Raw genomic sequence first — 24,380 nt, 5'->3', positions numbered from 1 at the left:
AAATCCTGCATGACTTCTATGAGTGTATTGGGGAATTTCCCCCTTACTACCAATGCAACATCGTCCGCATAGGCTACAACGTGTTGTCCTCTCTCCTCTAGGCTCTTTAGCAATGAGTTTAGTGCCAGCACCCATAGGAGAGGGGACAGCACACCGCCTTGAGGTGTTCCTCTGCTAACTTTTTTCTTGATCTCTGAGTCCCCTAGGGTTGCGATCACCAATCTGCTCAAGAGCATGTTTTTGATGAACTCAACCAGAGCGCCAGAGATCCCGAAGTCCGTCAGTGCCTTTATTATGGTATCCGGTAGGATGTTGTTGAATGCGCCCTCGATATCTAGGAAAGCTACCAGTGTGAATTCTTTATTATACATTGACTTCTCGATTTCTGTAACAAGTGAGTTAAGTGCTGTTTCGGTTGATTTCCCTTTACAGTACGCATGTTGTGAGATGCTGAGCTTATAAGGGCTGATGTTAGCCCTAATATGCTCTTCTAAAATTCTTTCTAATGTTTTTAGCAGAAAGGAGGATAGGCTTATTGGCCTGAAATCCTTAGGTGTCGTGTGTGAAATTTTTCCCGCTTTAGGGATAAAGACCACTTTTACCTCTTTCCATGTTGATGGGACACTTTTCAGTTTCAGAGCGGCCTTAAATATGGCCGTCAACCACTCCATGATGTAGTTTAGTGAATGTTGTATTTGGGCCGGGAATAATCCATCTGGGCCCGATGATTTAAATGTTTTGAACGTGTTCACTGCCCAGGTTATCCTAGTTTCAGTGATTATTTCCTCAATGTCAGAGTTTGGTCTTTCTGTACCATTGTTGATTAACACGTTAGATGATTCGTTGCTGGGAAAGTGTGTGTCCACTAGCAACTTCAGAGTTTCGTCACTCGAAGTAGTCCAACTCCTGTCCGGTTTTTGGAGGTATCCGGTGGTATAGTGTTTTTTTGAAAGGATTTTACGCAGTCTGGAGGCCTCTGTGGTTCCTTCGATTTCTCCACAGAACGTTCTCCAACCAGACCTTTTCGCTTTCCTAACTTCTTTTTTGTAAATTTTTAGCTTAGTGTAGTAGCAGTCCCAGTCTTTACTCTCTCGTGTCGCTTTCGCTCTATTAAACTGTCTTCTGCTGTCGTTTCTTAGTGTAGACAGGTCTTCTGACCACCAGGGCGGCTTTTTCTTCCCCTTATACTTAATTAAGGGGCAAGCCTTGTTTAGCGCAGTTCTACAGACCTCCGTAAGGATTTGTACGTGTTCGTTCAATGATTCTCTGTCTTCAATAGTAATATTTTGGGAGTTTGGAAGTCTTTCCTTAAGTTCCCGTTTATATATATGCCAGTTGGTGTTTTTCAAGTTCCTGCTGGCGGGCGGGGCCCGTGAGTTTTTTCCCCCAAATTTTATTTCTATGTAACGATGATCGGAGTAAGAGTGTTCATTCAGAACCCTCCACTGCGTCATCTTTTCGTAGAGGGTTTGACAAACTAGCGTAATATCAAGAACTTCTTGTCTATTGCGCGTAATAAATGTAGGTTCGTTGCCTTTGTTACACACTAAAAGCTTACTACATATAATATAATTAAAGAGAGACTCACCTCGTTCGTTTGTATCCGAGCTCCCCCATACGGTATGGTGGGCATTGGCATCACCTCCTAGGGCTAGTTTGCGGTTGTGTGCTTTGCAGTCTTCCACAAGGTTTCTTATTAGCGGCGACGGCAGTGGACCTGTGTCGTCTCCGGCAAAGTAGAACGAGGTTAGCCAGATGTTGCTTCCGCTCACTTCCCAGCTAACCGTCGTAGTATCTGCGTTACTGAAATTTTGAATCATAAATATATTAAGATGTGCTTTTGCCATTATGCATGCTCTTTTAGTACCTTCACCATTGGTCTTGTATACTTTATACCCTGATGTCCTCAGACCGCAGATTTCGCCATTCCGTACCCAGGGTTCCTGGATGAGGACTACGTCCGGCTGATCTTCTGCCAGACGCTCCAGGAGGGCAAGGCAGGCTTCTTTACAGTGATGAAGGTTTATCTGTAGAAGATGCATCAGCTGTTAGCGTAATGTCTGGGTCTTCTTTACTTTCGCATAAAAGTTCCCTTTCGGAATACTTACGCTGTTGTGTGTGGTACTTACCCTCCCGTTCGAAGTACAGCCTCCCTAAGCCCATTTCTGAGCCTGAAGAGGCGTATTCTTCTTCGGTGGGCCGGTCGTCTTCGCTCATTGGCTCGGTTTCGCGCATGGGTTCTGGTTCGCCCATGTGCTTTTCACCTTCCTTAGTGGCGAGGAACTCAATTGCATCTGTGTCTGTTTTGTAAATGTGAAGCTTCACCTTTACAAAACCGTATCTCAGATGCCCATCGCATTTCGCTAATGGTTCGATTGAATTCTCTGTGAGGAGCAGGAGAGCCAGCATGGTGGCGCGCTTCTGCTCTTTCGATTCTTCCGCGCTATTTTTGCTGGTGAGAGTTTTGACATACCTCCATTCCTGCGTTGGGATGTCCGGATTGCAGACCCGAATGAGCTTCATAATCTCATCCGGGTCTTCGACGGTTGAAGGTAACCAAACCCTTGCTCGCGGCCTGGACGGAATATCCTTCCTGTCCACGACCACTAGCTTGGCATTTGGGTACACTTCGCCGACTTTGGAGATGGCCTCTTTATACAGTTGAACCGATCTCTCATCGTCGCAAGCTATAATTTTTATCTGGCCTTGGTGCCAGCCTAAGTCTTCGCACGCAGGCGGGGGACCGGGGTTCTCCAGAATAACTTTCAGTGCCACTTTCGTCAGCTCGGCCTCGATCCATTTCCACTGGGCCCTGGGGATCATACCTTCTGGGTGGTTCTCGTCCAGGACTCTTATGATCAGGCGGTCTTTTGCAACCTCCGCAAATGATCTTCTGGGCGTCACGCCCATTGATTTGTGCCTTTTTGCGTTTGGCTTATTTTCCTCCTAGGACCGCTGTCGTTTCGGAGCCGATTGTGTTGGCTTGAAGTCAGGGTTGAAATCAGGGATGATCGCTTTCGCTCTATCAATCGCCTCTTTCAACTCCTGTGTCATTTCACTTTCCTTTGGGTGAGTTTCGTGCACCCTCCTTAGGAGCCTAGCCGCGTTTCTGCGATCCTGGTAGCTCGCTTTCGCTGGGTCTACCACCCTCACAAGCGGCCATCCTTCGGTACCGGAGCTAGCAGTAGCATTGCTTCCGGTCGGGACCGTTTTTGGGGGCTGAATCGCAGTTGACTGCCGGGCCAGTGCCCCCCTACTTGTACTTGGACCTGTGTCCAGTCCTGAGTACGTGTCAGCTGTTCTAGCTTTCGCTGAGGCTGTCGTTGCGTGTTTTGATCGACTTATTAAGCCGATGGATGGCGTTTTCTTTGAGCTCGGTGCAACCGTTGCTCTTATTGCGGAACTGTTAGTTCCTGTCGGTCTATTAGAGGGAGGACCGATCTCCTTTTTTTATTTATTTTTTTAAAGTCTGCTTGCATTTTGGACCCACGAGTGTCGGAGAAAGGATGTCCGCCCGTGCATAGCTCCGAACTACACGGGTAAGGCTAATTATTACGGAGGGCGCCAGTTATCCGTAAGCTCCGTTCGAGACTTGGTTATTTTATAGAAGGGCCCCAAGCCTGACAGATTCTCGGCACGGGTCGCATCACACCTTAATCCAGCCCTTCACCCCCCACCACGTTAAAGGTACTTTGAGTAGTGCTGTACTATTGAGGAGTATCGAACCCTACCCATAGTACCCTTAACTTAGCTAAGTACCTCCTGAAAATAGGAAAACTGTGGTACTTATTACCAGCTGGCACCCTCGGGGAGGGTTCAGTGGAGGATTTTCGCCAGCCCAGTGTGCACAAGTATGACGAAGAGTACAGCATTCGGCTGCCGAAATAATGCAGCAACTTCGATACAGCGAACAGGCATGGCGAAGACGTGAACGGCGGGTGGGGGAGTACTGCTACGACAGGGGTGTCTTTTTCCTCAAAAAACCTAAACAGTGGGTGGTAATAAGCAGATGCTACTTCTGACTTATTGCATCAGGAAAGTAACGGACTTTGAGTCTAGTGTTCAAACACTTTCTTAAATTTATTTAATATGTTGTTGTATAACTCAAAATTTTAACCTTAGTAATTTGTTACTGGAAAATCAACCACGTATGTGCGAAGAACAACAGGCTCCGGAAAAATATATATTATAATGAGACAAATCGGAGAAAAATCGTTGGAGTACAACAACAAACCAGCCTATTTATACTTTGCAGACCTTACTACAGCTTTAGACAGGGTTAGACGTAAGGACATGATAGACCAGCAAAAAAAGAGTTTGCAAAAATCTTTTAGAAATAATCTGCGAGTTGAACAAGAACACCAAAGCAGCTATAAAAGTAAACTCAAAGTTAACATGTCTAATGCCGATAACATCAGGAATAAGCAAGGTCTGCCTGAGTCCAACATTATTTAACATTAGAATGGATGAAATAATATATCAAGTCAAAATGGCAGTACCTGCATTCCGAAGGACAACCGGCGAAGATAGTTAGTTACGCAGCCGACGCAGTTCTTATTGCTGAGAATGAAGACCACCTACAGAGACTTTAGCTATCTCGGATCACGAATCACCAGCAATAGAGATCTAAGAATAAAAGTAAAGCAAGCGGCAAGCAAAGCAGCATCGTTATCTGGCTGTCTGAGAACTGCTGTAAGGAGAAACAGTCATATGAGGACAGAAAGAAAAGTAAGAATCTATAAGACCTGCATTTGACCAATCCTCACATACATATGCTGCGGGGACAAGGGCAGACACGGGTTACGCAAAAAGACATGGCAACGGTTGAAATGAAAACATTGCGCGCAATAGCTGTACGGCCGAAAAAAAACGGAGCAGTTTGAACAATTTGCAATATAGCAGAAATAACGAGATGGGTCCGAACTCGAAGAAAGGCAAGAAGAGATCACGTCCGAAGACTGCCGATTGGACGCCTGGCGAAGATAGCACTAAACATTAATAGACGCAGAATCTGCGTCAGAATCTGCTGATACGCAAAACTAAACATACAATATAATTATATTATATATTATAATATATAAAATAGTCCATGATTGTTAATGTTTGAAGAAGAAAAAAAAAACCAACTGCTGATATCAACAAAATTTTAGCCGACTACTTGTTAAACTTTACTTACTCTTTTTCTTTACTCCAAATAAGAGTACTTTAATTCTCATGCGATTAACTCTTAGATGTATCTGCATGCATTCATATTTTAAATTTTTTTAGAAATATTAGTTTTAAAAAATGAGCAGATAAAAACTTCGAAAGTTGCTTATTAATATATATATAATTAATATATTAAAGAACCACTTTGTAAATACTTAGGAAACGAGAAGAGCCATAAATTCAAATACCTTTAATATAACATATCGGTTAGCGGATTCTCCAGATATTAAGTTTTTTCGATCTACCTTTTTTTCTGTAATCCAAAACCGTTATATGGCGATATCTCGAAAAATGCTTGACAGAAAAATATATAATGTGGTTTTTCAGACTCAGAGACCGGCTTTACATAGGAATTGGATGGTCTGGTTATTGGGTAAAATACAATTAATTATTTGTAAAGCTCTGTTATTTGCAAATACACTTATACATACAGGTACATTGATTCAAATGTATAGGTTAGGTTAGGTTTGGGTTTTGTGGCAGTAGGCTTAAGTAGCCAAACTTACTTAGACCATGTAGGTCCGTTGTGGTACCACTGTGTAATACGGGAACGTTACTGTTAGTGTTCATGGAACCAATTAGACTCTCTTATGAAGCGTAGAATAGATTTTATTCCAACACCGGATAGTTCCATAAGAGAGTCAAAATGGTATTTTCTCAACAACCTTGCTCTACTCCTAGCTAAGGGTGGACAATTACAAAGGAAGTGTTCTGCTGTTTCTTCCTCTTCCTAGTCTCTACAACTTTTGCAGTATTCATGTGAAAATATTCCTAGCCTAGAATAGTGTCTACCCAACAGCCAATGACCAGTGACACAAGTCACGGCCTTCGAGATGTTCTTTCTTGAAAGGTTAAGCCACTCTCCTGATCTTCTCTTATCTATTTGCAGCCAAATTAAATTGATTGTAACACATGTATTTTCTTCTCTCCAAGACCTTTCGGCCTCCTGGAAAATATTATTTTTTATTCTTAATTTGCAAGTTGAGATTAGTTGCTCAGCAGATTCGTTTAACTAGTCTGTTGATGGCAACCACTCAAGTATAATATATAGTAAAATAGGCCGAACTACCGAAGTGTAAAGCCAGTGTGTGATACGAGTTGTTAATCCTTATTCCGAGTTCCCTATTCTCTGTCCAGTTACTAAGCGTGACCATATTAGAGCGCTGAATATCTATGAGCGTGCTTGGATACTTGCCGTTAACCGCGATTGCCAAATCTTCGGCGTAAGCTGTGACGTGGCAACCCTCTCTCTTTAGGGTCAGTAGCAAGGTCTTCACTGCCAAATTCTAGAGGAAAGTGGACCGGACCCCTCCCTGAAGAGTACCTTTACAGACATGTCTGCTTATTATTGTGTTGCCTAATCTTGCAGTTACTTTTCTTCCGACAAGTATGGTCTCGATCAGAATAGCAACATTAAATTCGACTCCAAAATCTTCTAAAGCACCCGTTACTGCACCTGTATTAACGTTGTTAAAGGCTCCTTCAATATCTACAAAAGCACCCTAAGCAAACTCATTTTCTGCCAGACTCTTTTTCAACAACCCGACAAGCGAATGTAAAGTAATTTCTGTAGATTTGCCTTATATTATATGTAGGCTTGCTGTGCCGGGGAGAACCCGCTGATTAGTATGACACCCAGTAGATACTCAACGATAATCCTTTCTAGAATTTTGAGAAGCAAAGGCGAAAGATTGATAGGTCTGAAGTCATTAGGAATAGTGTGTGAGGACCTGCCTACCTTGGGTATGAAGGAGACTTTCGTCCCTCTCCAATTTAGCGGGAGGTAGCCCCTATTCAAGAAGCTTCTAATACTGACACTAATGAACGGAGAGATTACAACCTTTGATTGCTGTAACTCTGCCAGATAAATGCCAACTAGTCCCGGTGATTTATATGGACCAAACGTACTAATAGCCTATTCAATTTTTTCTTTTGAAACCACCAAACTTCTAAAAAACTATTTATGGCTTTCGTTACCTGATTTACCAACCCGTCCTGTTCCCCGTTTGTGGTGGGATCTGAGTGGTATCTTTGGCAATAAAGCTCTTAATTTGTTGTTGTTTACTTCCCAGTCGGTTTTTCGGTTAAATCCAAAATCTCACCTTGTTTTTGTTTCAAAGGTCGGTTCTAAGCCTAAATTCAGTGATGAATAATAATGACTCACCCCTTCCATTATTGTCGGTACTCCCCTACAATATATTGTGGGCATTTGCGTTACAGGAGACAACCAGGTGTTTTTTTTTAATTAACTGCCTCCTTAGCAAGGGCCCTCACCTGGCGAGACGTGCTTTTCGAGGGCCAAGTAAGCGGAGGCTATCCAAAAGCTGTTTTTGCCCAGTTCCATGCTTGCCGCCACCAAATGTGCGCTGCTAAGCTGTGGAAGCAAGAAGTAAGTCTCTTTGAATCGGTCGTGTACTGCCTGGTGGACAACCGTTCTTCGCCACCGCTGTTCAATTCAGCTCTATATCCCTCTTCACCAAGTTCTACCGCAAGCACTACGGTAAATCTGAACGATTGCGTCAACGAAACCAAATCGGACCTCCCAACCTTTTTTCGCCAGTGAGGCGAGTGTTTCGGCCTTGAGAAGTAACAACACCTGCCCTCTACCTTCTACAGGCTCCTCAACCTTAATTACCTTCCAATTATGTGTAGGCAGGCCACCGTTGCATGACTAAAAATCTGCTCTATTTTTTCCGCTCCGCCGGCTTGACCGGCTCCATACACAAACTCCGGGTCTGCTTATAATAGAATTTCTTACTTGCTGACTGCTTCGAGTTTGGCTCTCGGCCAAACCTCATCGATTTTACTTAGGGCCAACCTGTAGAGTTGGGCTGACCTATTGTCCTCACAAGCGATGAGTTTTGCCCTACCATTTTTCTCTAGAACCTTTCGGTGAGTTTCGGTAATTTCTCCTTGGGGACAGTCCCTTCCTCCTCCGCCCTGTGAACGGTGGCTAGTACCTCACCTCACCAGTACCTCACTACTTCGCTAAACGGGTACTTATGGCCAGCCGTTTTTGGTTTTTGGCGACCCCTTCCCCAATGTGCTTAGTCGATCTTTGTCTTTTTGGAGCCGTCCGGTTTTCCCAAGTTGGATACCACCCTCTTTGTCCATTCTACAGACCTGGCCTGTTATTCTGTCAATTGATCCGCTTGCAAGATATAGACTCGAATGGCCGACTTCTTTTCATAATGGGCCTGCTTTGAGGGACTTGTAGTGTGTCGTACTAAAGAGGTCCACCTGCACAGAGGTCCGTGTACACAGGTAAGACAAAGTGGCAGCCCGCACCATAGGAACGGAATGCACTCGATCAATACTGGAATGTACAATATGTAAACGGGCACACTACCATCCTATCATAGAGCCTGATTAATGATTCGACTAAGCCCCCCACCACGACAAGGTGCCTACCTTCGCGAGGGGATTTAAATGTATAGTCTTTCAGTATTTTTCAGCGCTCTTGCGTGTATCTAATTAAGATTGCGCAGACTAATTGGAATAGAAAATTTAAAATGCCACTTCGAAGTAGCCCTGTTTTGTTTTCTATGAATGTGTGTGTTTATGCTAACAAATCTACAAATCTACGCACTTACTTGTACTTTTAATAATTCAAAGAGCATACAACTACAAAGAACGGCAAGTGCAATAAACCCAAAATTGCCACCAAAGCTAGATATGGATATGCAAATATGTGAATGGATTTTAAAAAGCATATGTGAAAAATGTCAGTCCTCCATTTAGTGTTTTTGTGACACCCTCTCCTGGAACCTCTGATGCTTCGTGCTGCAAGATTATATGTGTCACACTACTAATTTTATTATTATTATTATATTGAGGAAATAAATATAATATTTCCCAGATACTTGATCTTAACCTAACAGAACGCTCTAGACCTGTTTTGGGTTGATGTCTCCTTATGAAACAATGTCCAGCTAGGATAGACGCAGATGTGGAAATGCATGTGTTATCTTGCTTAATAATAGCTCCGATCATGGTTCGAGCGATTACACATATGAGCCCTTTCGCTCATATTAGATTTGCTATAAAAAATGTTCTAGTTTTAATTACATACTAAATGGAGGAGAGAGTTAGTATAAGTATCTACCCCGTTATATAAGTAAGGAATCCTTATTTGCTGAGATTTTGTTGTCTGTACTGTGTCTTGTGAGCTCAGTACTCATATAATGCTTGTTCTAAGCCGCTTGGGTATCTCATTTAATTAAAGTTTTGGAGTTAATAACATCCAAGTGAAATGTTTCAGGCGCCGCTTGCGTGTCCGAGACGATAAAACTTCGACAAAGTGGTTCATCTAACGTTTGAAAGTTGCGCTATCGGTTTTTGTCACCCTGACAGTTAAAATAGCATCCGTAATGTGCCAGAAATTAAGTTGTTTAATAGTTAAACCAACTTAAAATTGTTAGTTTTTCACTTTAACAAATTTGAAAAGTATTGACAACATTTGAAAATTTTGGAAAATCGCCTGCTTTACATTATTTTTTGCGGAGCGTCGATAAGAATGAATGTTACGAAAAACATCCAGAGAAAGTTTTAAAAATTGAATTGAAGTTTTCACAAAGAAATAACTGCCGAAACTCGTGAAAATGCTCTAGAAAATTTAATTAGTAGAAGGTGCTACTGTAAAGCCAATCGGGAAGTAAGGCTTTACTAATGAAAAATATTCAAACGCCCTATAATTTATAACCGAATTAAGTTGAAATCCAAACGCTAGATGGACCACCGAAAGCAATTAATATATTATAGTATAATTTTTTTAATGGAAAAAGGTATATTCACATCATTCGTTTTATATTTAGTTTGCCCTTTTTGTATTTCAATCATATTTTTACTACTTATTGTATAACGAATGGTTAAGCTTGCTAAGGATCACTTACTTGTTCTTGTTCAAACTTAATAAAATGTTAAAACTTCGCTTTTCTTTGTAACTATGTGAGCAACTTATGTAGTTATATGTTTGTAAACAGATTTCGTTTGGTATTAATTATTCTAATGTGTAAGTACTAATTTTAATTCATACACTTGATTTTTAAATACACACCCTGATTCTTATAAATACCCATCTATACATATCGCTAGCTTGAGAACAAAGTAATTGGTTAAAATAAATCTGTCCAATAGTTATATCCTCAAGGTTGGGTATTAAGCAACATTATCCATAAAGAATTTCCTTAGCACATTTTCAACTGAAGCTAGCGATATGCATATGTACAAAAATATTATATATACACATGTAAATACGAAAAATTTATTAAATATGACATAATGCATATACAAGTATGTAGATATTTTGCATTTAATTGTAATTTTCAGTGTTAGAAAGTATTACTATCATTTCAGATATTTATGTATTTATAAGTTTATATTTTTGAGTATTCAAACTATATACACTTGAAAGGCTTTGGAACTCACAAAATATTTTTTTTTTATATAATTGCCGTATTCTTGAAAACGCATCAATTTAGGATGAATTTCATCCGTTCATCGAGGCCCTCCTGCCATTTGTCAAATCATTTTCATATTCATGGTTCAATTTGCAAGCCGCAAAACGAAAGTACTACAAAAAACATGAAAAACGTATGTCACTGGAGGAGGAACGACATTGCAAAGATGAATTACAAGTAAGGACTATAGCAAATATGTTTGCATACTATATCAAATTACCAACAATCGAATACTATGTAACATACAAATCATTTCATTAACTTAACGGGTGAAATTAAAAAAAGAACATAAGCAAGGGTATTCGTTTATACGCTTAAATACATTATATATAGAGTTTACCACCTCGTAAACAATTTGTAAAAATTTTTATGTAAACTATTTTTCACAGTAAACTTTCGAGGAAAGGAATGCATATTTACTGGGTGTAAATTGTTATTGTCAAACAGTTGGTAAACAAAGTTTACAGAAATATTTCTCAGGTACAGATGTAAATACACAGGTACACTATTGGTAAATATAAACGTTTAGACGAATATCCCTAATATTTTCAATTCGTTCTTAAAAGGTATCTTGAATATTAGGTCAGTAAAATGTATGTGTATATAATATGTGTATATATTACACATATATTTCTGGTAATACTTAAGCAATAACTGCCTAAGTCAAAAATTCATACAAAAAAGATGAAGTAGAGATTTCACATAAATATACAGGGCTCGGCACTCCAAGTGTAATCAAATAAAAAGGCCATAAATTTAGTTTGGAAAATTACTTCAATTCAAAGAGAAAAATGTGTGAAAATAATACGAAATTAAGAATTAATTTACTTTTGCTCTACTTATGATCACCTTCTGCCTTCGCTATGGCCTTGAGACGGTCCAGAAACGAATCGCAAGCTGCCCGAATTGACTTGCAGGTATTATTATTGCCCCACTCTTTTAGTTCGGTCCTTGTTTTCCAAAATGGCCCAAGGAGAATAATCCATCGGATTCCGGTCTGGTGAATTTGAGAGCCAGAATTTTGTGTGGACGTTATGAAGTTCAGATCCTTGTTTTTTAGACATTCGTGGTTCACTTGAGCTGTGTGAGACGTTCCCGAGTACTGCTGAAACGTCCATGATCTGCCATAGAAATATTTGTCTGCACGCGACTTCCAACCAACCTCCAGAATACTTTCCCGATAATATTTCGCATTTACCTTGACACCAGGTGCGATGAGAACGATTGGAGAGCGCCCATTGCATTACAGCTGCCCAAACCATTACCTGTCGCGGGTGCTGCCTCCTGTGGCCAATGGATGACTCAAATTATCGTATGAATGGCCGGTCAAATAAACCCTATCGTTTTGGGAGCTTATGAATTGCTCAATTTGAAAAATTTTCTCATCAGAAAATGCTGGCTGTGATTTTTCATCCAAATATTGTAATGCAGTCACACTATTACTTTTGAAACCCATTACTGATTTTCTTTTAACTCTGGACTATCATTTAGCTAACTAACAGAGAGTTGATGCCCGTGCATTAGCTGCGCGAGCGGTCTGAAGTTGGTTACACTTCGAGTGTCGGACCCTGTAGAGTTCTTTTTAGTATAATCCGGGAGTTAACGAGTACATAACTCAATTGTTCGACCATTATTCGAATATTACTGGTGACCAAAAATACATATGAGTATACAATAATGTGTATATCTGTAATTCGGATCTAAAACTTAATTTATCGCCTTCAAATTCAGTTCAATCCGAAGCGACACGTATGTGCTAGGGACTATTTTGATCCTTTAGACAACGACTACTATTTCATGAGCTCAACCGACCAGAATGCCTTTCTTGAAATTATAATTTGGTAATAAATCGTCGAGTTCCCAAAAGATAAATACACATTGACCTAAGGCTCGTGTTAAAATTTTTAAACTCCATTTACATTTTGGTTGCTGAAATAAATTTTCCTATACCTCCAAGAGCAAGACTCGGTTCACTGGAATGAAAATGCTTGATTCTTAATTGCCCGTTGTTGCGCATATGCAACGAACTGCAAACTCCCTCTCCTAACTGCTCAGCTTAGTTTTATCTGTTTAGTACGCAGGGTGTCCGACAGCAGAGATAAGAATTATGTAAGTAAAAAGCTAAATTAAAAAAGTATTATTAATAATTGTGGCAACCAGACTGAACGGACGATCCAATGGCAACCCTGACTATAACAGGACAATATAAAAACTCAATTGAACGAAGAGTTCGATCGAATCGCCGGCGAGTACAGACGCGTTGTATTAATTCGCATTACAGACATTTATCCTTAAATCTAATTAAATCCTAATTTTAACCTAAGTACTATTGTAATTAAAAAACTAAAAATAAAGATACGTTTTACTGAACCGAAAACAATTAATTGTCACTATACCCACAGTGGTGACCCCGTAAAAAAGGTGATAGTGAGCAAAAAGTGTCAAAAATTCGGTGCAGAGCGTAACTGCACATAAAACGGTAAAAAAAGTGACGAAAAAATTCGGTTAAATCGGTGCAGAGCGTAACTGCACATAAAACAGGACAAAAAGTGACAAAAAATTCAGTTAAATCGGGGCAGAGCGTAACTGTACGTAAAACAAAAAAAGTGACGAAAAATTCGACTAAAGCGCTGCAGCACATAACTGCACATAAAACAGAAAAAAGTGACGCTAGTTTTAGGTAACCTAAAAGTGCATGTGCGGTGTAAGAGTGACGCCAGTCAAAATTCCTCGACTGTTACAGAAGCCAACTACCATAACGGCACATGAAGTAACGGTTCCTTCACAGCTACGTGACCCAACAACATGAACGTTAATACAGAAGAAAACGATGACAGCAACGCAGCAGGTAACGAGGGTGCAGACGCCGACGCAGACATCGGCAGCGGCAGACCGCAAATCAACGCAGTGTTTGGAAAATTACCGTTTCCAAAACTGAACTCGAAGTATAACATTGAATCATGGTTTATCAAGGTAGATGCATGGTTCGAACTACATGGCTTTGGCGTACGTAAGGAAAAGGATAAATATACCGCCATCATTGCGCATGCTGATGATTATATCCTCGACCAAGTTTTTGAGCTTGTACGCAAGCCACCAACAATGTCACACGTATTCCACGCTAAAAAAGGCCATCACCGAAAAATTTAGTGATTCAGCTATGGCCCGACTCGACAAACTAACGGGAATTCAGTTGGGTGACGGTAAACTCAGCCATTTGCTGAGCCTAATGCAGCGAAGAAAGGCGCGAACGATGAATCCGTCATACAACAATATTGGCTGAAACAATTGCCTGAAGCTGCATGCGCTGTTATTGCCGGTATGCTGCAGGTCCAACCAAGCACACCTTTACACCAACTCGCCATTACCGCCGGTGCAGTACTCGACGCACTAAGCCGTGACTCTAACTCAGCCTCACCAGTTCGAGCAGCAGCCGTCAACGCTATCGAAACTCCTACAACTCCTACAAATCAATTCACCGTACTCCAAAGGCAAATCGGAATGCAAGACATTGCCATCGAAAAATTAAGCAACAAATTAAGTATGCTTATGTCCCAAAACCGCAGCCGACAACGTGAACGTTCACGGTTCACCACATAGCAGTACCAACGTTGAGCAATTACCGACCTGTTGGTACCATCGTGAGTATGGAACTCAGGCCCGTAAATGCCGAAATCCATGCGATTTCCCTACTAAAATCCAAACTTCAATAAAAAACTTAAATCTGCCGTAAGGATCGCGCTCGACAGTCCTGGCAGAGTAACATCGTCGAGCAACAAATCACAATGCGAACTAGAGGTAAAATTTTCCGAATTCACCAAATCTAAACGTTTTTTCATTCCTGACAGAAAATCAACTCAATTATTTTTGATCGATACCGGCGCAGAAGTATCGGTCATCCCAGCAACTCGTGCGTGTCGCTTGTCAAAATCTAACGGTTCCACGCTTTACGCAGCAAACGGTACAGCCATCAAAACGTATGGCATGATACGTCGCACACTTGACTTCGGCCTTCAGCACAAACTTACTTGGGATTTCATCATTGCAGAAACAAAGTATGCAATCATCGGTGCAGACTTCCTCCGTCATTTCAATTTAATCGTCGACATCGTAAATTCTACATTAACTGTCAGCACTACAGCACCAAGGCACGCGAACATATGCGCCTTCGGAAAAACATCAAGCTTCGAAACACAAGGGTACAACACTGAAATCGCAAACCTACTTCTCGAGTTCACTGAGATCTGTAATCCAAACGCATTAGCTCCATCAGCATCACAGACCGGAGTAACTCATTGCATCGAAACGAAAGGCCCGCCTGTTTTCGCACGACCAAGACGCCTTCCTGCAGATAAACTAAATGCAGTTAAGGAAGAATTCGAATTTTTAAGCAGACTCGGTATTTGCCGCCCGTCGAAAAGCTCTTACGCCTCCCCATTGCACCTGGTCAAGAAAGCAAATGGTGAGTGGCGTCCTTGTGGCGACTATCGAGCCCTAAATTCGCAGACCATTCCAGATCGTTATCCTTTACCGCACATACAAGACTTCACACATTTTTTGTACCGAAAAAACGTCTTCAGTAAAATCGAGCCTACCATCAAATTCCAATCGAGGCCAATGACATTCCTAAGACGGCAATAGCCACGCCGTTCGGATTATTCGAATTCATGCATATGACATTCGGCTTGTGCAATGCTGCACAAACCTTCCAGCGGTTTATGCACGAAGTTTTCCGTGGACTCGAATATGTGTTTGTGTACATTGACGATGTGTGTGTCGCCTCAGAAGGTATCGAGCAACATAAAGCGCACTTAAGACAAGTTTTCGAACGACTACAACAATTTCATCTGACGATCAACCTTAATAAATGAAAATTCGCTCAAAAACAAATTTCATTTCTTGGTCATATCGTCACAGCAGAAGGTATTAAGCCATTGCCGGAAAAAGTTAAAGCAATTTCCAATTTCCCTCTGCCAAAGATCGCCAAAGAATTGCGAAGATTTTTGGCGATGATTAATTTTTACCGCCGCTTCCTACTTACAAATACCACTGGTCAAATTAATCCCCGGAAATCGAAAAAACGACAAGACCATAATCAAGTGGACCGACGACTCAGTCATCCATTTCAACGAGTGTAAGAAACAACTAGCAACTGCTACACTCCTAGTTCATCCAGCACCAAACGCCCAAATATCGTTGAGCACCGACGCCAGCGATACCGCTATTGGCGCTGCACTTCACCAAATCGTCCACAACGAGTTTCAACCGTTAGCATTTTTTAGCCAAAAACTCACTGAAGCACAAAAAAGGTACAGTACCTACGACAGAGAGTTACTCGCAGTATATCTGGCAATAAAACATTTTCGCTGCATGTTAGAAGGAAGACCGTTCGAGGTAAGAACTGACCATAAACCACTTATTTACGCATTTCATCAAAAGCTTGATAAAGCATCACCGCGACAGCTGCGCCAGCTGGACTTCATCGGTCAATTGACCACGGATATTGTCCACGTTGCTGGCACTGCAAATACGGCAGCCGACACACTTTCACGCATAGAGGTAATCGAACCAAATTTTGTCGACTACAAGCACATCGCCGAAGACCAAAAACAATGCCCAGAGCTGAAAAAACTCATCGATGGCAATACATCCTTGCAACTGAAGTGGATAAGCATACCCAACTCCGATTTTAAAATATGCTGTGATGTAGCTACATCAGAAGTACGACCGTTCATTCCGCAATCGCACCGTAGGAGCATCATCGAGAGAATGCATAGAATTTCGTGTGCGCGCAACAACGAAACTTATCAAAACACGTTTCGTATGGCCGAACATGGGAAAACAAATAGCTAATGTAGTCCAACGCTGTCTAAGCAGCCAACGTACCAAGATCAGTAGACATCTGCGATCCCCACTACAACCAATTTCGTTACCATCGAGTAGATTCGAACACATTAATATCGACACTATCGGACCGCTACCGCCATCAGACGAATACCAATACTGTCTTACGATCATAGACAGATACACGCGTTGGCCTGAAGCAATCCCAATTAGAAATATTACTGCAGAAACAATCGCTAAAAAACTAGTCAATGTTTGGTTCTCACGATTTGGTATACCCGCACGTATCACTACCGATCAAGGTAGACAGTTCGAATCACAGTTATTCAACGAGTTATCACGCATGCTAGGCATATCACACTTACGCACAACGGCATACCATCCGCAAGCGAATGGAATCATCGAACGTTGGCACCGCTCTTTGAAAACAGCAATTACCTGTGATGAACGAGATGATTGGATTAATCGCCTACCTATAATCCTACTTGGTCTTCGTACAGCATTCAAGCCTGACAGCGGAGCAACAGCTGCACAACTTGTATATGGTGCTAATCTCCGGTTGCCAGGGCAATTTTTTCACGATCGCCATATAAATCAGCCACAATCGGATTTTGCCAAACAGCTCATTGACGTGATGATAAAAATACGACCAACCCAAACCGCAAATCACGACGCCACGAAAACCTTTGTATTCAGCAAACTGGCAGAAGCAACGCATGTATTCGTGCGCAACGACAAAGCACGACCTGCGTTCGTACCAACATACGACGGACCATATCTGGTTATCTCCAGGCACCCGAAATATTTCACCATCAAAATCAACAACCACAACAAAAGTAACATTTCCATAGACCGACTGAAACCAGCCTTTATCGAAACACTGCAATCGGATATCCAACCACCAAAAATGCCAACTCAACAAAATTCAGACCAATCGCAAACAACACCATCATCATCAAATCAGATATCTACAAGCAATCCGTCAACAAACCGTATCGGACGAGAAATAAGACTTCCCGTACGTTTCAGAACGTGAAGTCTGGGGGGACCTATGTGGCAACCAGACTGAACGGACGACCCGATGGCAACCCTGACAATAACAGGACAATATAAAAACGCAATTGAACGAAGAGTTCGATCGAATCGCCGGCGAGTACAGACGCGTTGTATTAATTCGCATTACAGACATTTATCCTTAAATCTAATCAAATCCTAATTTTAACCTAAGTACTATTGTAATTAAAAAACTAAAAATAAAGATACGTTTTACTGAACCGAAAACAATTAATTGCCACTATACCCAGAATAATACAAATTTGTTTCAATAACTATTACAAAGAAGGCAAGTAGGGATTTTATTTTTTTTTTTAATTATTTCAGCTAAATATTCGGATACACTCTTGGAATCTGGCCTCATTACTCCATATTATTCGCTGAAGAAGTGATGTCGGGATGCCATTTACCTCGCGAACGATATTTTGTTTAGTGTTGAGATGGTTGGTGGGTGTGTTCCATTCCATAAACTTTACTTTTGAGATACCTATACAGGAAAAGTTCATTGGGGTAAGATCTGGCGACCTGGGCCTCCGAAAAAACTTACAGTCAGGGAAGAATTCACGTAGTATCGCCATGGTGCCTCTGGTTGTTCGCGATGTTTCGCCATCTTGCTGAAACCATGTGGGCGTACTTAAGGAAGGAAGTTCTCCCATTATTGGCAGAAAATAATCGTCCAGCATACGTCGATAAAAAACACCGTCCACAGAAATTCCTTACCTTGACTTAACTTTCCTCACTGGGACTGTGCTTACCACTCCAAAAGATGGTGTTTACCGTATGAAATATCTCCAACATTGCCTCGCAGAAATTTTTACGCAAATTGAAATCGTTATGTTCAAGCATTTGCACGATTTGCACATACAATAGTTTTTGGAAGTCGCAGGGCAGCCGTTACCTTGTGCACGGACTAACGCGGATTATCGTGAAAACTTGCAGCGACGAGTTTAATATTCTCGTTTGTTCTCGATGTCCGGCTGGAGAAAATATACGACTAGCAGTTGGACTCGAGTCATTAGCTTTGAAGCACGCTTCGATTGCGAGCACATGTTGTTCATCCGTCCACTGCAACATCGCGAATAGCGAAGCAAACGCGATCCCCTTCCCGCTCATATGCTCATCGGTGAGGGAGAAACTTTAAATTTGAAACTTAATTCTGTCACCGGACTTCCTGTACTATATGTTTGAAATGTAATATTAGGAACATATGTATATTCTAGCAGTTGACAAATTTTATCCTTCTTCCTTGTTATCTTATTTTCTGATGTTTTTTTACAAAGTCAAACGATATCAACAATAGAAAGCGTAGTAAGTGTTAACCTCGCAAGTGGTTGGTGCCTTTTTTACTTTTAGGTTTTTTAGACTGTCTGAATGTAAGAATATATTTACGTATGAATTATGCATTGTATAAGCACTTTTATCCAAGTGAACCGAGTCAGTTTCTGAAAATATGACGTAATTTCCTCTTGAGATGCCAAATGAGAGCCGATTATGAAATTTTAAAGCAATCGAGCGATGAGAAAACTAAAATATTATAATATTGACCGTTATCAAGCATTCGATTGTTCTATATTTCAATTGTAAACACGCTTATTATTTATGTTTTACACCTATATATATGTATGTGTCCATTGAATAGAATGAAAAAGCGGAGGTAAAACAAAAGTGGGCATCCCGTTTGCTGGGAAAGCTGCGTAAAGATATTACTCAGGAATGTCGAGAGGATTTTGTGCAGTCTATCACCGGAAAGCGAAAATCAATTTGTGTGCTTTCGAATCCCGACCAAAAAGGGAAAATGCGCCGTATCGATTGCTTAAGACAAGCAGATAAAGTATGGCGTTTAGACTTGGTAATGGTTATACTATTTAAGGCAATACCACTGGAAAGTACAGACGGGGAAAGATTAGAGAAAAATCCGGAATGCACTCATCCAAGTTTATGTGTTAATCCCTACCACATCAATGTATCTGTTCGTGAGCTGGACCTATATTTGGCGAATTTCATCAATACACATGACCCACTGCACAGTCCAACATCGCCTTCGCCACCACCAACATCAACAGCGCTATTTCTTTATAATACTGATAGTCATGTTAACGTCAACAGCAATACAAATGGTAGTAACAATAACCTGAACGAGATTAAAAAAGACACCGAAATATGCAAACATAAAGGTATTCGTTATTCAGTAGTAATTATTCTTTCCTCCATAAATCTAAACGTATATATAGAAATTTTCAATGGGGACATAATATGGTATAACTTTTGCAGAGCCCAATTGAATAAGTTTCGGTGCTTCAAATGATCAGGAGGCTTCACCTCTTGAGGGAGAAGGGTTTTCCAATAAGAGGTGTTATTTTGATAAAAGATCAATGGTTTTGTTGCTTGTGTGGCACGTAGCGCTGTCTGGTTGAAAATAAACGTTGTCCAGAATACTTACTTATACTATTTTAACTTTAAGATTTTAAACATGGTCGGTAAAATCGGCGATGTTAAAAATTCTTTTAATGACGCATTTCATATTAAATATTGAATTAACTATCATCAAAAATTAAATATTCTTAACGCGTATTTTCAGGTGGGACGCTAGCGTCCCCCCTGGAATATTGATCTACTCGTAACTTAAATATTTGATATATAATATATTATATTTAAAATTAAAATAGTTAAAACATGGAATAGACCCAACTTAAAAAATGAAATAGAAATGGACGTTAATTCTTTACTTTTATTATAATCAATATTTAACCAACCTTATATCAATATTTTTATCTTTATTATAGTCAATATTTTAGATGGTATACTCCTGGTATACCACCCTTAATTCTTCATTAACTTCTTCTATACTATAGGTACATCAAAAATTTCACTGTCGAAATTTACCAACAGTGAAATATTTTAACTATCACTAACGTTAAAATAATTAATAATAAAATTAAAAATATAAATTAGTAATCGATCCAACTCATAAAAATAACGTCAAAATTTTGAGTTAACGTAGTTAAAAAAAACGATGTTAAAATTTGAAAAATATTAAAATATTAAAATTTTGATCTTAGAATTGTCAAAATGATAGAGTTTTGGCAATAGTTAAGTTAAAAATTTAATATTTTTAGCTTGTCTTGTAATCCGGGAAATACATAGTACTACTATATAACTCCGGCCATAAAAAATCGTGAATCATCTCTCGATAGCGCAATCCATTCACCGTAACTGTTACTTTAGCTTCATTTTCGAAAAAGTAAGGTCCAATGACTCCGCCGACCACAAGCCGCACTAAACTGTCACACGTTGAGAATAAAGAGGCTTTTCAACAATAACTCTTGGATTTTCTGAGCCCCAGATCCGACAATTTTGCTTGACGAAGCCACCGAGGTAGAAATGCGCCTTATCACTCAAGATGCTTTTTCGATGGAATTCCGGATCATTTTCATGGATTTCAACTACCCAATCAGCAAAGGTCCGACGTTGTTGATGATCGGCCGGCTTGAGTTCTTTTGTTAATTGGACTTTATAAGCCTTAAGACCCAAATCTTTATTCAAAATACGGTGTAATGACGTTTGTGGAATGCCTAATTCCAAAGGACGGCAACGACGTGCACGGGTTTTATTCTTAACATCACTAACTTGTCTCAACGGCTCGAATCTTTTCACCAATTTCTGTATTGCGGTCCGATAAGGAGCTTCACGATGACCCAAAAATGTTCGAGTTTTACGAACCGTCTCTGCCAAATTTTCACCATTTTTTGGTGAATTTTAATAATTTCAATGTGTTGTTTAAGCGTGTATCGTTCCATTTTTATTAATGGTGTAGTTTCTTTTTGTGAAATATCAAAAAATGACAGCTTCAAAAATGACATCTACCGAATTAGCGAGGTATTCAAAAAAATAACACTTGTTACTGGAAAACCCTTTATTTTTCAAATTTTTTCTTCGAAATCTTTACGGAAAATCGATAAAATGTGGCTTGAGAAATTTCGATTTATTTGAGTGGCGGGAAATAGGCAAATTGGCTGCTTTTGAATTGAAGCATTTAAGCAATGATATTTTGGGTAATCCGACCGGCGCATAATGGGGATTTTTCGACCAATTTTGTTCAAAAATTCTAGAGAAAGTAATTTTCGACCGTTTTTAATATGTTTTTTAAACGTTCGTAAATGCTTTTGGAAGAGGCTTTCTAGACACGAATTTAAATATTTTTTTGTTATTAAATCAAATCTCACCCTTGAATAGGGGTACTTTTATGAAAAATTCAGAGAAACTTTGAAAACAAAAAATTCTATCTACTCAAATTCGGTTTGGAATTTTTTTGTTGCCGTTCTAATCTACGGTAACATCAGAGCAAGTATACAAATTTCCAACTCTTCGTAGGAGGTAAAATCATCTCTTAACTACCTAAAAACTTTAAAGCTAATTTTTTCATGGTTTAAAAAATGAACAAAAAAATAATTTTTAGCTTGGTGTTGGATACGTGTTTGAATGAGAATGCGCCTTACAAATATAACAAAACAATTTAAAGTACGATTTTACACATACAGGTATTAATAGTGATGTATACAATTTATAAATAGAGTTATACATTTACAAAAACTTATATCAGTGAATTTATTACTTCCTCATTCATCAATATTATTAAAACCAACATGACTTCGATCCTGATACCCGCAGAGGTATCCATCTGGCAAACGGATAACAAATTCGTATTCAGCAACCCCAAAAACGTACATACCTTCTACTCAAATATGAACGAGACGGTATCAATAAAACGGTCCGCGGATGACATACGCCAAAAATAATTTTTTTGTTTTTTGGTAGGGCTGTTATAAGCTTGCATGGCAAATTTCAGCGTGATATGTCACATAGTTTGTTTTCTGTGCTACTGTAAACAAGTCAAGCTCGAGTGTGTTCTTCGAATTCTCTTTTATGACTTCAATTGTCTCAAAATGTTTTCCACGGAGCGGCAACTTGAGCTTGGGCAACAGGAAAAAGTCACATAGAGCCATACCAGACGAATACGGTGCTTGCGGAACGATATTAAGATTATTTTTGTTCAAATAATCGCGAACAAGACGGGATGTATGAGCTGGTGCATTATCGTGATGCAAGAACCATGACTTGTTGTCCCACAATTCCTTCCTTTTAAGACGAATGTTCTCGCGCAAACGCTTTAAAACGTCTAAATAATATTCAGCGTTAACCGATTTTGCGATTTGTGCGATCTTCAAGCACAATTTCCTTTACTTTTCCGATGTTTTCGTCGTTTACTGATGTTGCTAGACGACGTTCATGAGGCAAGTTTTCAACCGATGTACGGCCCTCTTTGAACGATTTGTACCACTGGAAAACACGTGCACGCGATAGAGCAGAGTCCCCATAGGTTGTCTGCAACATTTTTAAGGCGTCTGAAGCCGAAATTTTGTTGGAATAACAAAATTTCAAACAAATTCTTTGAATTTCCATCGTTAAATTCGAAGAACACACTCGAGCTTGACTTGTTTACAGTAGCACAGAAAACAAACTATGTGACATATCACACTGAAATTTGCATTGTAAGCTTATAACAGTCATACCAAAAAACAAAAAATTTATTTTTGCCATATGCCATCCGCGGACCGTTTTATTGATACCGTCTCGTTCATATTTGAGTAGAAGTATATGTCCAAATTTTTTTTTTAATTTTTTCATGCGAATATTCTACGTTTGGATGTCCGCAAGGATCAACGGACAATGAATTGGGATTCAGCAACCCTAAAAACATATTTATTAATACTATCTTAATTTCTCCGGTATTCTGTTTGACCTTGAACTGAGCTTCAATTTGACGCCGCAAGAACAAACAGACAATATATTCGAATTCAGCAGCTGCAAAAACGTTTGCCTTCCATTAATTTAATTTTTTCGCTGAATACTCTAGGTTTCTCCATACACAATTGGCAACGTTTTTAGGTACTTAGGGGATTATTTGCCCCCTTGGAAGAGGTAGGAAATTTATGTACTTGCTCTGATGTATTACAATTGAATTAATTACATTAAAGGACAAAAATTTAAGTAAGAAAAAAAATACGTCTTTAATTGATGACAAGTCATATGTACATATGGTAGGGATAAATGTGCGGTGCGTTGTGACACAATGCTGTGGATATCTTACGTACGACAGTGATAAGTTTTAATACATTTTCTGAAAAGTAATTCATGACGCTTTTTCAGTGATAAGTTTTAATACATTTTCTGAAAAGTAATTCATGACGCTTTTTCATTACATTAAAAAAAAAATTAATTAAAAAAATAAACGAAAAAAAGAGGTTGTCTGTAAAGTCGGTTTACTGACGATAGTTTAACGTGATAACGTCATAAGAAAATACTGATTGAATGGTTGCATTTTTCAAAAGAAAATTTTAATTTATTTGTTTGATAGATATTTTGTATGGATATAGAGAATGAGTTAACATTAACATAACATAATATAACATAACATAACATAACACAACACAACACAACACAACACAACACAAAACAACACAACACAACACAACACAACACAACACAACACAACACAACACAACACAACACAACACAACACAACACAACACAACACAACACAACACAACACAACACAACACAACACAACACAACACAACACAACACAACACAACACAACACAACACAACACAACACAACACAACACAACACAACACAACACAACACAACACAACACAACACAACACAACACAACACAACACAACACAACACAACACAACACAACACAACACAACACAACACAACACAACACAACACAACACAACACAACACAACACA

The 24,380-nt window shown here is 39.7% G+C and overlaps 1 protein-coding gene across 7 annotated transcripts in view; it reads left to right on the top strand.

Annotated features, from left to right (window-relative positions):
- Positions 1-24,380, top strand: part of LOC129250002 (uncharacterized) — a 227,898-nt gene that overhangs the window by 51,929 nt on the left and 151,589 nt on the right. For all 7 annotated transcript variants that reach the window (XM_054889657.1, XM_054889655.1, XM_054889656.1 and 4 more), the window contains 2 exons: positions 10,689-10,844; positions 19,204-19,738. In XM_054889657.1, the coding sequence (XP_054745632.1) occupies positions 10,689-10,844; positions 19,204-19,738 (691 nt within the window). The remainder of the gene's footprint in view (positions 1-10,688; positions 10,845-19,203; positions 19,739-24,380) is intronic.

The sequence above is a fragment of the Anastrepha obliqua genome, chromosome 6 (genome assembly GCF_027943255.1).
Source record: "Anastrepha obliqua isolate idAnaObli1 chromosome 6, idAnaObli1_1.0, whole genome shotgun sequence".
Taxonomy (NCBI): Eukaryota; Metazoa; Arthropoda; class Insecta; order Diptera; family Tephritidae; genus Anastrepha; species Anastrepha obliqua.
The sequence above is the reverse complement of the archived record's forward strand: the minus strand, read 5'-3'. Positions and strand labels throughout refer to the sequence as shown.